At 44.0% G+C, this 14,987-nt stretch overlaps 2 protein-coding genes across 4 annotated transcripts in view; one reads left to right on the forward strand and one right to left on the reverse strand.

The window, feature by feature from the left end:
- ETS1 (ETS proto-oncogene 1, transcription factor) overlaps positions 1-14,987 on the forward strand; it is a 474,993-nt gene that overhangs the window by 53,349 nt on the left and 406,657 nt on the right. The window lies entirely within an intron of this gene.
- Positions 1-14,987, reverse strand: part of FLI1 (Fli-1 proto-oncogene, ETS transcription factor) — a 106,959-nt gene that overhangs the window by 41,738 nt on the left and 50,234 nt on the right. For both annotated transcript variants that reach the window (XM_088476268.1, XM_088476269.1), the window contains exons 3-4: positions 8,596-8,744; positions 6,822-7,025 (exon numbers count right to left, since the gene is read on the reverse strand). In XM_088476268.1, the coding sequence (XP_088332394.1) occupies positions 6,822-7,025; positions 8,596-8,744 (353 nt within the window). The remainder of the gene's footprint in view (positions 1-6,821; positions 7,026-8,595; positions 8,745-14,987) is intronic.

The following is a 14,987-nucleotide window of genomic DNA, read 5'->3' on the forward strand; positions in this document are numbered from 1 at the left end:
AATGCTATAGACAAGGTATACTGACCATAATGCTATAGACAAGGTACACTGACCATAATGCTATAGACAAGGTATACTGACCATAATGCTATAGACAAGGTATACTGACCATAATGCTGTAGACAAGGTATAATGACCATAATGCTGTAGACAAGGTATACGGATTATAATGCTATAGACAAGGTATACTGACCATAATGCTATAGACGAGATATACTGACAATAATGCTATAGACAAGGTATACTGACCATAATGCTATAGACAAGGTATACTGACCATAATGCTATAGACAAGGTATACAGATCATAATGCTATAGACAAGATATACTGATCATAATGCTATAGACAAGGTACAATGAGCATAATGCTATAGACAAGGTATACTGACCATAATGCTATAGACAAGGTATACTGACCATAATGCTATAGACAAGGTATACTGACCATAATGCTGTAGACAACGTATAATGACCATAATGCTGTAGACAAGGTATACGGATTATAATGCTATAGACAAGGTATACTGACCATAATGCTATAGACGAGATATACTGACAATAATGCTATAGACAAGGTATACTGACCATAATGCTATAGACGAGATATACTGACCATAATGCTATAGACAAGGTATACAGATCATAATGCTATAGACAAGATATACTGATCATAATGCTATAGACAAGGTACAATGAGCATAATGCTATAGACAAGGTATACTGACCATAATGCTATAGACAAGGTATACAGATCATAATGCTATAGACAAGATATACTGATCATAATGCTATAGACAAGGTACAATGAGCATAATGCTATAGACAAGGTATACGGATCATAATGCTATAGACAAGGTATACTGACCATAATGCTATAGACAAGGTATACTGACCATAATGCTGTAGACAAGGTATACAGATCATAATGCTATAGACAAGGTATACGGATTATAATGCTGTAGACAATGTATACTGACCATAATGCTGTAGACAAGGTATACTGATCATAATGCTATAGACAAGGTATACTGATCATAATGCTATAGACAAGGTATACTGACCATAATGCTATAGACAAGGTATACTGATCATAATGCTATAGACAAGGTATACTGACCATAATGCTATAGACAAGGTATACTGACCATAATGCTATAGACAAGGTACACTGACCATAATGCTATAGACAAGGTATACTGACCATAATGCTATAGACAAGGTATACGGATTATAATGCTGTAGAGAAGGAATGCAGATTATAATGCTATAAAAAAGGTATACTGACCATATTGCTATAATGTCTTTCCGGAATAAACTATTTTATGCCTCATTCATCTTTCATCTATGAAATTACTTCTACAGGGTGTTTCACTCGCTATTGGCCCCAAAATTTCTCTTAAAACTTTTAAAGTAATTGAGGTACTCTAGTGAAATGTTACACACACACACACACACACACACACACACACACACACACACACACACACACACACACACACACACACACACACACACACACACACACACACACACACACACGTACTGTCATGGCTCTGTGCGAAATCATTCAGCGGGAAATTGACACTGTGGCCCCCAATATGTTGGTTAAAACCTTCCATAACATCACATTCAAGTTCAAGTTGGCCTGGATGCTAATGGCGAACACTTTCATCGCTTGCTATGACTTCCTCATGCTTCTCATAGATCGGGGTGTGTCTGTGTCAAATTCCCCTAAATTACGTCAATTACTTTAAAAGTTATAAGAAAAGCTTTGGGGCCAATAGTGAATGAAACACCCTGTATAATCCATGCCTATTCAATAATGTAAATAATTTTACAGCGGTTTAATTACTCTGCTGGTATTATGGTATCTCTCACACCTCTCAGCAGTCCATGTCATTAAGGACCTCATTCAGACCCGCTCACAAGCGCTGAGCGCTCGCAAGCGGGTCGATGTTTAGGTCCTGCGATAACGCAGCGGCCGCACTGTGCATGTGTAAGCCCCGGAGCGAGAGAGAAATTCTCTCGCTCCGAAGCTCTCTACAAAAGGGGCGGCTGTCGATGTTGATCGACAGCTTGCCCTGTTTTGTAGGCGTGGCGGGGGGTGGTTTCACAAACGGAGGCGTTCCTTAAGGAACGCCTGCCGTTTTGTGGGCAGCCGCACTGACATCAGCAGTGATGTCAGTGGGGGGTTTCCTGCTTGATCAGAGCAGGAAGCTCCCTGGGGCTTGCGGTTGCCGAGACCAAACCTTAGGGCCTCGTCACAACCCCCGATGGTCGCGATGATCAAGACTATCAACCTGGTCGGTCGCTAAAGCTGTGTGTGGTAACCCACAGCTTAGCTAGCGACCAGGAGGCCGCACTTCAAAACCCAAGTGGCCGCCCACATTCAGAGCGACCGCTCACATTTTGCGAGCGCCTCTGAATGAGGGCCTAAGGGCTTTATTCAGAGGCGGCCTTACGGTCTACGACCGCACGGCCGCCGCGATGTTTGTCTAGTGCGCATGCGCACGAGTGAGCCGGCTCCTTCGTGCGCATGCGTGAGACCTGCTACGACCGACCGCGCCGGCCGTAGCGGGTCTCTTTCCAAAGGGGGCGAGCTGTCGATGTTGATTGACAGCTCGCCCCGTTTGGAAGGCGGGCCGGGGGGGTGGCAGCCCAAACGGAGGAGTTCCCATGGGAACGCCTGCCGTTTGGGGGAGGCCCCACTGACATCACTACATCACTAGTGATGTCAGTGGAGAGCTTCCGGCTCTGACAGAGCCAGAAGCTCTCCGGGGCTTACGACAAGTGAGACCCTACCCTAGGGTCTCGTCGTAAGCCCCGATGGTCTCGATTGTCAATGACCATCGCGACCATCACCCTAGCGGTCGTTAGAGCTGTGGGTGTTAACCCACAGCCTAACGACCGAAACAGAGGCGGCCGGTCGGGATGCAAGCGGCCGCCCAGTTTCTGAGCGACCGCTTGCATCCTCCGACCGCCTCTGAATGAGGCCCTAAGAGCCTTATTAGCACTCTCTCATCCACCGTACACTACCCTCACCACCAGGGTTCCCTGGCTATGAACAGCTAAGTATGATATTTTTTCAGGCTTGGGACCCTGTGTTTATACCACATTCACATAATCTATCACAACTCCCAGCCTGATTAGTGCCCCTATGGCAGCAGGTTCTAAAAATAATTTGTATACCGTAATATAATTTCCTTTATATCTCCAGAATATGTAAACACAGATTACTTTGCATTGAAATGTATGCCAACATTTATATATTTTTTTAACCCTCAATATATTAGATAGGGGTGAATCATTACAACTTTGCTTCATTACAACTAACACTCGCATTGTGTCTTTTTCTTGTATATTGTACTTATTGTTGCGTTGCTGTCTGTCTGAGTATATTTTTCATGTAGCCGATTTAAATAATCCATGGTGGTAAATTTTCATCCTAAATGCACAAACTTCAAGCATGGAAGAGGAGTCCACTTTCAACCTCATAGTCCCTCCGATGGTATTCAGTATGATACCGCTGGCCGCATGGGGGGTGCCTAACCCTAAACTCCCCCCCAAGTGCCTAACCCTAATCCCCTCTCTAAGTGCCTAAACCGAACCCCCCCTTCCCCGCCGTCTAAACCTAAGTCCCCCGGTGGGGTGCCTAACCCTAACCCTCCCCCCCTTCCCTAGCCTAACACTATGTCCCCCCCGGGAACTCTAAACCTAACCTGTCCCCCCCCCCCCCCCCCGCGGCTGTCCGCGCCCGTCGCCCAGCTTATCTTCGATCGGTAAGCCGGGTGTCGGTCTTCCGCCTATCATTTCATGTGTCTGACTCCTATTTACAGCATAAACCATTGCTTTGGCTTAAGGAACGTTTGCCACATTTTTGGGGGGGATATTTTAATTTTTTTTGTATTGTTTGCAAAAATTTTAACTCTCTATACAGTAGCTGACAGTAAATGCAATAAACATGATATTGGGGCTTCACAGTACAATAATGGCATTGGGACAGGCATTGTAGGATAATACACTTATGTAGCTAATGACAATGGCAAACGCATTGGATTTTGGATTCGCAGGCTGGTTGTTTTGCGTTTGGCCTGATTGTTTAAGAGTGTAAATTACCCCGCTAGTATTGGGCAAATATGGACCATTGCGTATATGTGATTTGCTTAAACTAGTGCTGCGCACACACGGTGCGATAAGCTGTCAGATTTTAACGGTAACTATCCTATCGTTAAAATCTGACAGTTTCTGGCCCCTGCAAACGACCATACGATGGTCGATGCGCGGCCACTTATGGTCGTTATCGACCAACTACCGTCGTCTGTGCAAGCAGGCAGACCTGGTCGATATCGACCAGGTTAGCCTGCTTACTATAGGGACCCGCGAACGTAGTTTGCAGGTCGTTATAGTCGTTAAGGGGTTACTGCATGTGTTGGATGAACATTCAGGACGATCAGACAACGATCGTCTGATCGTTGCCATCGTACCCCGTGTACACAGCATTAGAGCAATTGACTTACAAAGTGACATTTCGGCTGGGTTTCTCATCATGCACAGAAATAGTCAGATCACCAGGCTTTCCAGCTGCTGTAATACTGTATAAATAGCGGCTTCATGCACTGCCAACACGCCTGCTTCAAATGAACATGTAATCATTGTAACACAGTGTGGATTTGGTCCCAGCACATTTTAGTTCATTACAATGACTGAGCTCTTCCGTATGTGTGTGTATGTATATGTATGTGTGTATATATATATATATATATATATATATATATATATTTAATATATTTTGTGATAGAAGCACTGGAGAAGTCTGGGATGGCATATATGTGTGTCCCAGATTCCTATCATATGTGTTTTAAATACCCCAGGAAAAGTCTGGGGTATTTGGAAACAGACCAAAAGTTTTGGTAAAAGCCGGATAATGGGTCCTAAGGGTGTGGATGTGAGAAGAGATGGGAGGGCTCCATCCACAGGCCATTTCTGGTGTTGGGCCTTTCAGTTTGAGAGCAGACTGATTAGTAGTTGCACCTGCAAGTGGCTCAGATAAGCTGTGTTAAGGTTTTGGTTGAGTGTCTCACATACCCTGGGAGAACAGACACTGAGGTTTGTTCAGAGACACTGTGATATTTGAAAGTGCTGTGTTTGTGGTAAGGCAGTAGGACCTGCCACTTGTAGAGAAGGAATAACCTGTCTAGTTAGTGCCCAGACGGGCTAGGATTTATTTTTATGTCTTGTTTATTTGGTTTTTTATTTTGCACAATAAAACTGGTTCTGACCAGCTTGCACGAAAACTCTGGACTGGTGTGCTGTTTCCTGGCTACTGTTGTAAGGAGGTGTCCATCTACCCCAGGAGAGGGATCCCCTACCCAGACTATATCACTATATATATATATATATATATATATATATATATATATATAGTACTTGTCAAAAGTCAGAGCACACCCCCTGAAATGGAAAAGAAGCTTGTTTATCGTACATTCTGCTACTTGTGTATGAATGGAGTATGATAAAAATAACAAAATATATTATTTCCGTACAGATGCAACCCGGAAAATTGATAGAAATGTGTTAAAAAATTAGTATACTATAATAATGGCCACAGTAGCCGTGCCGCTTATACTCATAGTAAATGCCCACGTTAGCGGTGCCACTTACACAGTATACATAATAAATGCCCATGGTGGCAGTGTCACTTATACACATAACAATATATATATAATATAGAATGCACTTTATCTGAAAGAATATATAGAATGCACTTCATGTGAAAGACCATTTTATAAACATCATGCTCACCAAGACTGGAAAATGTACGAAAACAAAAAGCAAAGCTAATGAAAGCATCTCTTCAGGTTATTACAGTATTTACTAAGCTATGTAAATTGGGTGACTGCAGATTGAAGCTCGTCATTGGAGGACAATGTAAGTGTTGGCCTCCATAGAATCGGGACATGATGTAAACCCCTGGGGTTGGCTACCCTTATGCAAACTAAAACATTAATATTATTAAGGTTGATGGGTGTATTTATATATCTATCGTGGATTTTACTTCATTTATTCATTCAAGACTGTGGAATATGTTGCTTTTGTAAGAAAAAAAAATTAATACTCAAATATCTGCTGGGTCCGATGCAGCCTCATGTGCTAACAGCCAAAATACAGCCTCTCTGTGTCCTATGTAGCACTCATGGTTGGTGTGAATAAGATTTTTGGACCTTTGTCGTTAAGTGACGCAGCATTGGTGGGAACGCCTGCCGAGCCATGAGAAGCCGTGTGGTTAATGGGATGCAATCGGGAAACCGACTGACGTGATCCCGACAGCTGGCTTCCCCACTGCTTTATCCCGACGTGGGTTAAATGACCGGCGTCTATATCTAGACGCCTGTCATTTTCCCGATGCCGGGAGACAGGCGCCCGACATCCCGATTGAAGGGATGCCGGGCACCGCGAGCCGACAGCCGCGAGGGTTAGGTTTAGAGCACCCGGGGGGGACTTAGGTTTAGGCACCCCCCTGGGGGACTTAGGTTTAGGCAGCGAGGAAGGGGGAGTTAGGGTTAGGCACTTACAGGGGGGATTAGGGTTAGGCACTTGGGGGGGAGGTTAGGGTTTGGCACCCCTAAGGAGGGTTAGGGTTAGAGGGTTTTTTTTAGGTTAGTTATTACTTACCTGAGTACGATCGGGATTTCCAGCGCTGTCGGGCTGCCGCTGCCGGGATCTGTTCATCTGTCGGGCTGCCGCTGCCGGGAATCGAACCGGCGGTATTTCAAAACGATTCCATGGTTAATATATAAGAATGTAACCGAGATGACACTTACTTTCCCTGAGGTAGCTGAGATGAGAAAGTAGGACCTCCGTGTTGTAGAGGGACGTGCTACGTAGGAAATCCTCCTTTGTCATTTTACAAAGATCTTTTCCATCCAGGTTCTGGAAAAGGGACGAATCAATTTCTATCAGTCCATACTCCTTTATAGCCCATTCCAGCCATTGCCGCACATGGTCCTGGCTCCACAAGGTGGGATCTGCAGGGAGAGTGGGGAAGAAATGAATACCGGGTGCATTGCTCGGGATCTTTTTCATTGACATGCTATGGAAATAATAGATATATATGAAGATGACCGTGAGATTTGTGTTTTCAGGGGGTCATTCAGACCCACTCGCGAGCGGCAGTACGCTCACAAGTGGGTCGATGTTCCCCACTGCACATGCGCACGACGGAGGGAGCTCCGTCGTGCGCATGCGCGAGACCCGACGAGCGAAGGACATTTCCTTCGCTTGGAGTGTCTCATCAAAGGGGGCGTGCTGTCGATGGTGACTCACAGCACGCCCCCTTTGGTGGGCGTGCCGGGGGCGTGCCTGCCAGACGGAGGCGTTCCCAAAGGAACGCCTACCATCTGAAACCGGCCCCACTGACATCACTAGTGATGTCAGTGGGAGTGATTTTGGCTCTGATAGAGCCAAAATCACTCCTGGCCTTGCGGTTGAAAAACTCAACCGCAGGCTTTTGCTCGCAGTTTCGATGGTTGCGATGGTCAAGACCATCGCGACCATCATCCTGCACGCTCGTATATGCTGTGGGTGGTGACCCACAGCTATACGAGCGTCCAGGAGGACGCTCCATATTAATGGACGTGGGCCCTGATTCAGAGCGAGCGCTCTGGTCAGAGCGTTCGGCTCTGAATCAGGGCCTCAGTTTGTAACAAGACTTTAATGTATAAACAATGAGCATGAAACATTGAGCTTCTTTATTCTAATGTGGTTGTTAATAATATTATAATTATTATTATTATGCTTTATCTGGCGCCAAAAGCCACACCGCCTTAGAAAGTACATAAAGTCCAAATAAAACAAGACAAAAAGAGACTCACAGTACAAAACATTGCAGAACACGGTGTATAAACATTGCAAGAGGGAAGAGGGCCCTGCTCCTGAGAGCTTACATACATATGTCTGCCTGCCCTTCCCGGCAGGCAGACCGGGGTGACACAGAGGGGAGAGACAGTGAACGAGGATCATGGAGCAAGTGGGTTAAGTTGAAAGTCATGAGTCTTGAGTAAATGTGTGACGTTTTGTAGAGAGGTGGAGGGTCTGATAGGGAGAGAGTTCCAGTGGTAGGGAGCAGCACAGGTAAGATCTTAGGAGTAGGAAGAAGTAATCCATTGGGAGGAGAGGTGGCAATCGTTTGTGGAGAGGAGTGGGTGTGAAAGGAGATGAGGCCAGCGATGTAAATAGGAGAGGATTAGGTGAGGGCTTTGTAAGTGAGTGAAGTTTGAGCGGAGTTCTGAGAGCAAGGTGAGTCAGTGTAGGGCCTGTAGGAGAGGGGAGGCAGGCGCAGTATATTTTAAAATTTCGATTTAAAAAAAAAACAAAAAACAGATTTATTTGATTTAAATAGGATTGTTTAATACATTTTTTTTTAAATAAACGTTTAAAAATGTAAAATGTTTACTTAAAAAAAGTATTAATTAAAAAACCTATTTAATTCCCAAAAAATCAGATTTAAATCAAATAAATCTGTTTTTAATTTTTTTAATTTTATGCAACCCTGGCCACAGCACTGAGTAACATGAGTTACTGGAGGATTAATGGTACCTGCTGGCACAATGACTCTCCTCTCATTTGTGGTCATATTTGGTGGTGGAGTGTTCTTTTCGTCCATGTAGCTGTTGTACGTCATCCCGTTGTTCTCCGATCCAATGAGTTTGCTACATTTGTTGACACTGCAGTCGACCGGAGATTCCCTATGTGATGGAGAAAAGACACTGTGAGGAAAAGCAAGAGAACACTGAGGTGCTTCCAGCGAGCAACTGGCTTTTATCTTTCTAGTGCAATTACACAATAGAAGCCAATGTCTGATTGTTATAGGGGTTTAGGTTTCGTACTCATTGGCGTTGAAAACAATCCAGTTTTACACAGACTTTTGTCTCGCTAAGGCCCCCATTTGTTAATGATCGCTATTGCAATTCGATCTGGGTATGACATTATCGCCCTGGATCGTATTGCGATATGAGATCATAGCGCCGGGATGTATCATCCGGCACATGCAGGTACACGGGCTCCGAAAGGAGCCCGTCCCTGCGATGGGCCCGGTGAGCTGCACGTGCACGGCCGCCATTGCCGGGGAGGGGTCCCGAGGAACCCTCTGCCATCTAATTATGCGCTGTGTGTCCCATAGGCTAACGCCATCTTCAGATAGTGTTGGCTGCGGGGGCCAATAAACGGAATGCACTGCATTCCGGATGTTGGTAAATTTGGCAGCTGGAATGGAGGGATCACGGCAGGTATCGGAGATACCCGCTGCGGTCCCTCCTTCATACATTCGGGGGAAACTTAATATTTGTGGTTAATCCCCGAAAACACCCCAAATATACAATGATAAATGGGCCCCTATGTGTTAGAATTGTGTCCATTAGTGAGTCTCAAATTTTCCCTGAAGCTTAGGGCTCGATCCAATTAGGTGCGAATTGCAAGTAGCGAGTTTGCTTCTTTAAACTCTCACACCTCGCCATGAAGCGCGCTCCCGAGAATTCTCCAATCCAATAACAATTGCCTATTCGTACTACTCGCAGTGGAGGGGTGCGAATTGACTGCAAAATGAGATTTGCGAGAAATGCATGAAAATGTGGGGAGACCATCCTGGACCCCACAAAATGGATAATTTTGTTAGCAGGACTGTATAGAAGGCTGTTTGTGGCCATTAGGAAGTTACTGTAGGTTTGGAAATGGTGTCAAATGGCTATTTTGTGCATTTTTTTAAAAAAATGCAAGAAAATGATAAAAAAAACAAACTTCATTTAATCTCAAACGAATTAAATAAAAAATGCAAAAAAAAGTTGGAAAAAGGGTGATTTTGGGGTACATTGAGGGCACGTTCAAAATTGAAAAAAAATTATAAAAATTATCTTTCAACTAAAAAATTATTGTAATTAATTTTGGGGTGCCTAAACTAATGAAAAAGTTGATTTTGAGGTAATTTGAGTAAAAACATTTTTTTTTACCCCCCAAAAATTACATGTAATTTAAGCTAATTTCAAATGTCCAAATGCCTAACAAGTCATTAGGGGGGTGGGGGGGAGGGGGTGTCCAAGGGGTTCAACACAGGGTCCGACATTTTAACCTTAAAATGAAGATTTTCCTTTCCGTCTCTCACCCTCAGGGAGGTGCAAGTGGAAAGTTGCAAATTCAGTCTAACTGGTTCAGTGCGAGTTGCTAATTGGATTGCGAAATTAATTCGCTACGCGAATTCGAAGTGAAAATCGTAACTCGCATCTCGCAATTCTCACCTAATAGGATTGACCCCTTATTACTCTATGTACATGGTCTGCCCCACCCCTAAAGATTGCAAGCTCTCACAAGCAGGACCCTCTTCCCTTGTGCTTTTCCCTTCCTCACTTATACCTAATACTGTATGTCAGCTCACGTTTTAATAACTCTTTACAGCAAATATCTATTAGAAAGCTACTTGGAAAAATAATTTATTACATGCACATTGAACGTTGCCATGTTTCAACAAGATGCCGTTCCAAGCCCTATATTGACTTAGATTAGTAGATATACAGAGCTACACTGTAATGTTAGCAGTAACGTGTACTGTAGGAAACATTGTTACATAGCTTGTAATACTTGTACACATCTTTACTATTTATATTTATATATAGATCCCCCTAATGTGGGCATTAAAATGGGTGTGTTTTGTTTTTTCTTTAATTTGCATCGAATACCCCTTTTCCACCAAAATCCCGGATTCGAAACACTGTTCCAATCCGGGTCAGACCCTGTTCCCACTATGGCTCCGGTCTGGGTTATTCTCGAGTTGGCGCTATTTACACTGCACATATGTGCAGTCTCTCTCTTCTGCTGGCCTCTCTATGAAGCAGGGATGGAGTAAAAACCTGAACGGTCCAGACCACAGAGAGGCTGTAATCTCTCCCTCTGTGGTGACAGTTGTCAGAGACCCCAATCCCCATGCTGTAATCGGTACCCGGGTCACATGACCTCTACACTGCCCCTTAATCCGGGTCCTACCCGTGTCCAACCTTGCTCACTTCCCGGGTCGAATACCCGGGTTACTGGATCTGGGTTATATTTTTGGGACCCTTTCCACCCGGGTTATCGCAGCAATAACCCGGGTATAAGGCGGCAGTGCAAAAAAGGTTTTAGTTCACTTTCAGTAACTCTAGCTAACTGTGATGTCTGGAGAGATTTAACTAAAGGCCTGTTGTACTGCTGTTTAGCACAATATGGAAACCCCCGGCAGCTGTATGCGGCTTATCCGCTGTAACACGTTGTTTATATGTATGAGCAGCGCAGAGATACATTGCGAGTCCTGTCTAATCACCGGGTCCTGGCCACTGACAGATTAGTGTAGCTGAGACTTGTTCTCGTCACTAGTAACAGGGCTGAGCTGTTCTGCAGAGAGACGGGGATTTCTCTCTATAATGTGTTTCTCGTCTATCTCCTGGGGGTTAACAGTTCATCCATAATTTTTTCCGACTGTCGGCCCTAGTCTGCAGGCCTGCACACTGGGTAGGAGATGTTGACTAACATGTGTTTGAATTTAAGTTTTCATCTTTTGGACTACTGTTTTTCCAGGCAGTCGACCAAAGATCTCTTCTCAATCCCCTGAGGGTTATGGAAGAGCCATTCTCTGGGTGTAGAGGAGGCACAATTACAAATAAAATTGTACATGGAAGTGTTTAAGGTTAATATCTCTTGGCGCGCACATTACGAATGACGGCTTGTACTTAGACACTTTTCCTTTTGTGTATTTTTAGTACGCTGCCTACGTATTTATGGATCAAGATTTATACACCCCTTAAAGGGAAATGCTATTTATTTTTAGGAAAAAAACAACAACAAAAAAAACATATATATATATATATATATATATATATATATATATTGTAGAGCAAATTTTATTGACTAGAACTACTACCAAGTAATGGTTTCTTCAAAATGTATAATATGGGAAGGTCAATAAAGCATTGATGTGCATACATTCCATTCATCCGTCAATATGCAGCACTGTTCTGATTGGCAGATCCAGAAAGGGGTTTAGAGATGTGATAATGGTGTAAGGGGGTTGGGCAGGACCGGCTGAGGGTTGGGCATAAATAGGTGTGACCTGGCCGTATCTGGTTCATGCCTTACTTAGGTCCTGATATAGCTCTTTACCATTTTGGGAGCTATTTCTATGTACATTTCAGTAAGCAGAAAACATTGTGCAGAGGAAAAACAATTCTGTATACCCTATAGCCATGGTGCATATTATCTACATTTTATCATTTTCACTTTTATGACCTATATAAATACAGCTCGCAACAAGCAGAATGTGAATGATCTCTGATGGTTGGAATTTATTCCCACCACACATAAATTTCTCATGAATCATCAGGGCGATTCCAATAGCGCCGGGAAGGAGGTCCCGGAGGTATTCAATTCGGCCGACTAAGGATGATTTCAGCTCGCACCTTCCTGAGAGAGAGCTGGGATCTGACTAAAGTGGCGGCCAAGATGTTTTACAGCTTAGCGCGGCACGAACAGCATCCCGGCCGGCACTTAAGTCGGAAAACGCCGATTCTCGCAGCTAAACACCAGGCATTCTCCGACTTAGGTGCTTCTAGTCTGACTTAACAGCACGCTGTTATGGCCAACTAAAAGCACTTAAATCGGTGAGTTTAATAGCCGGTGCTATTCAACATCGCTAAATTGAATCGCCCCCAATTGTAAGTCTATTTCCCATCCCATGTAATTTGTTTGTGTTTCTAATTTGCATATTGCCTGCTTTAATAAGAGACTTCGGGGTCTATTTACTAAGCAGTGTTAGGAGACAGAGTGATAAGGTGCCAGCCAATCAGCTCCCAACTGTCATCTCACAGGCTGTGTTTGAATAATGACAGTTGGGAGCTGATTGGCTGGCACCTTTTCACTCTGTCTCCTAACACTGCTTAGTAAACAGACCCCTTATGCACACAAACAGCTTAACAGGGCACCCTGTAGGAGTGTGGTACAAAATGTTGACATGTGAAATGTTGACATTGCCAGAATGTTAGCATGTCGACATAGATTTTTTCGTGCATTTAAGCCCTAACCCTAGCGGCAGCCTAACCGCAACCTAACATTATCATAAATTGTCAACGCTTTTCATCACAGTAACAACTACCCAGAGAGGTGATGGGTACTCCTTACTCTGAAGCCTTCACTGTTCTCCTGCGCGTGATAAAAGAAAAACTTTAAATAATAGTATTCCGTAGATATAATTTGTTCTATCTGCTGTTATCCCCAACCCCACATCTCTATTTTTTGGTGATGGGATAATTAGCCCATTTACTATATTTTAAAAAGATGGAAATTTTCTTCTTAAACAAGAAATAAAATACTGTTTAATTATGCATCTGATTTTCCTATTTCTTAGCTATCCTGGTACAAATCAGTATCGCTCTAGAGGTACTGTCATGTTATAGCAGAAGGGAGAGCGAAAGAGCAGAGGGGGCGGATGTCACAGTGCACAGCAGCAAACATTTTGTCTGGCTGCCAAACAGTCTACACATCACAGGCTCTTAGTGTATTAGCATATCATGTGATGACGGATAAGGACGGTGGGGGACAGCGAAAATGGAACTCAGAGGAGTGTTTCAAATTCTCTCTGCTGACTACATCACTTACCATGTGCCTGTGGTTGCCATAGTAATGGCATAACACACTGAAATAGCTGAAGAATTATCTATCATTCGTAGCAGTCTGACGACACAAGCCAAGGAGAAAATAGCAACTATCATGTTTCTACTTAATAATCTGTCACATTGATGTATATATTTCATTATATTGATGCAGCTATATTATTTGTTCACAATTGTAATTTTTGGTGAGTGAACCGTTGGTGTGTTGTCTGCTCTCCGATCACTTTGGGGCACCACGGGCAGGACGGGAGTTTCAGGTGGGCTGCACCGGCATACTTTATTATAATAGATTATTTTATTATAGTTTTTCTGTTTGATGTATAGCGGTTTATCTCATACATTTTATCCGATGAGTAGCTCTAACTGCAACAAAGAGCAATGTAGTGTATTGATGTCGCTGGGAAACTTGCACCATGTGTATAGAAGAATCAATTGTGAACTGATAAGCCTGGCTGTCCGCCTGCATCCCAGGTCTTTAGAATACTACTAGAAATACTTCTACCTCCAATGAATCAGGCATGAGCATATTTATATATTTAGCTTCCAGTTGTTCTTGTTACAATTTCCCACCATTATAACCATGAAAATATTCCTATAATATACTTACTGTATATGTAAACATTCAGTCACACATAGGGTATACAGCACATCCCACCGACTGCTATTTGGACATTGCTATAAGAAAAATCGGGCTCGAACTTCTTTGTCCTATTTTGAATGATCCCATAACCAAAGTGATGTTCCCCACCTGCTGTGAGACGGGTGCTTGCTCCTTATGGTGTATATGGTAAATATATGGCAAGGTGGATGAAAGAGCGCTCGCTCTGAATCAGGGCGTTTTTCTTTTGGAGCGGCTATTGCGAGCGGCCAGGATGATGGTCGCAATGGTCTTGACCATCGCGACCATTGGGCTTGTGACGAGACCCTTGTGGTAGGGTCTCGTGGCCGCAAGCCCCAAAGAGCTTCTGGCTCTAATAGAGCCAGAAGCTCTCCCACTGACAACACCGCCCACAAACGGCAGGTGTTTGCATGGGAACGCCTCCGTTTGTGAAGCCACCCCCACGCCACGCCTCCAAAACGGTGCAAGCTGTCGATCAAAATGGACAGCCGCCCCCTTTTGGTGCGAGATCCAGAGCGACGGAGCGCTTGCGAGCGGGTCTGAATCAGGCCCACAGGTCCTTGTACCTAATTAGGTAGGTGGAGAAATACTCGGAGTATGTGGCCCATGGGCAAGGTTTGACCCTCTTAGGCTTCCCTCCAGCTTCCATAGATTCTGTGGTATGATCATGTATTAGTAGCATTTGG

This window comes from Taudactylus pleione, unplaced genomic scaffold (genome assembly GCF_031769625.1).
Source record: "Taudactylus pleione unplaced genomic scaffold, aTauple2 ptg000185l, whole genome shotgun sequence".
Lineage (NCBI taxonomy): Eukaryota > Metazoa > Chordata > Amphibia > Anura > Myobatrachidae > Taudactylus > Taudactylus pleione.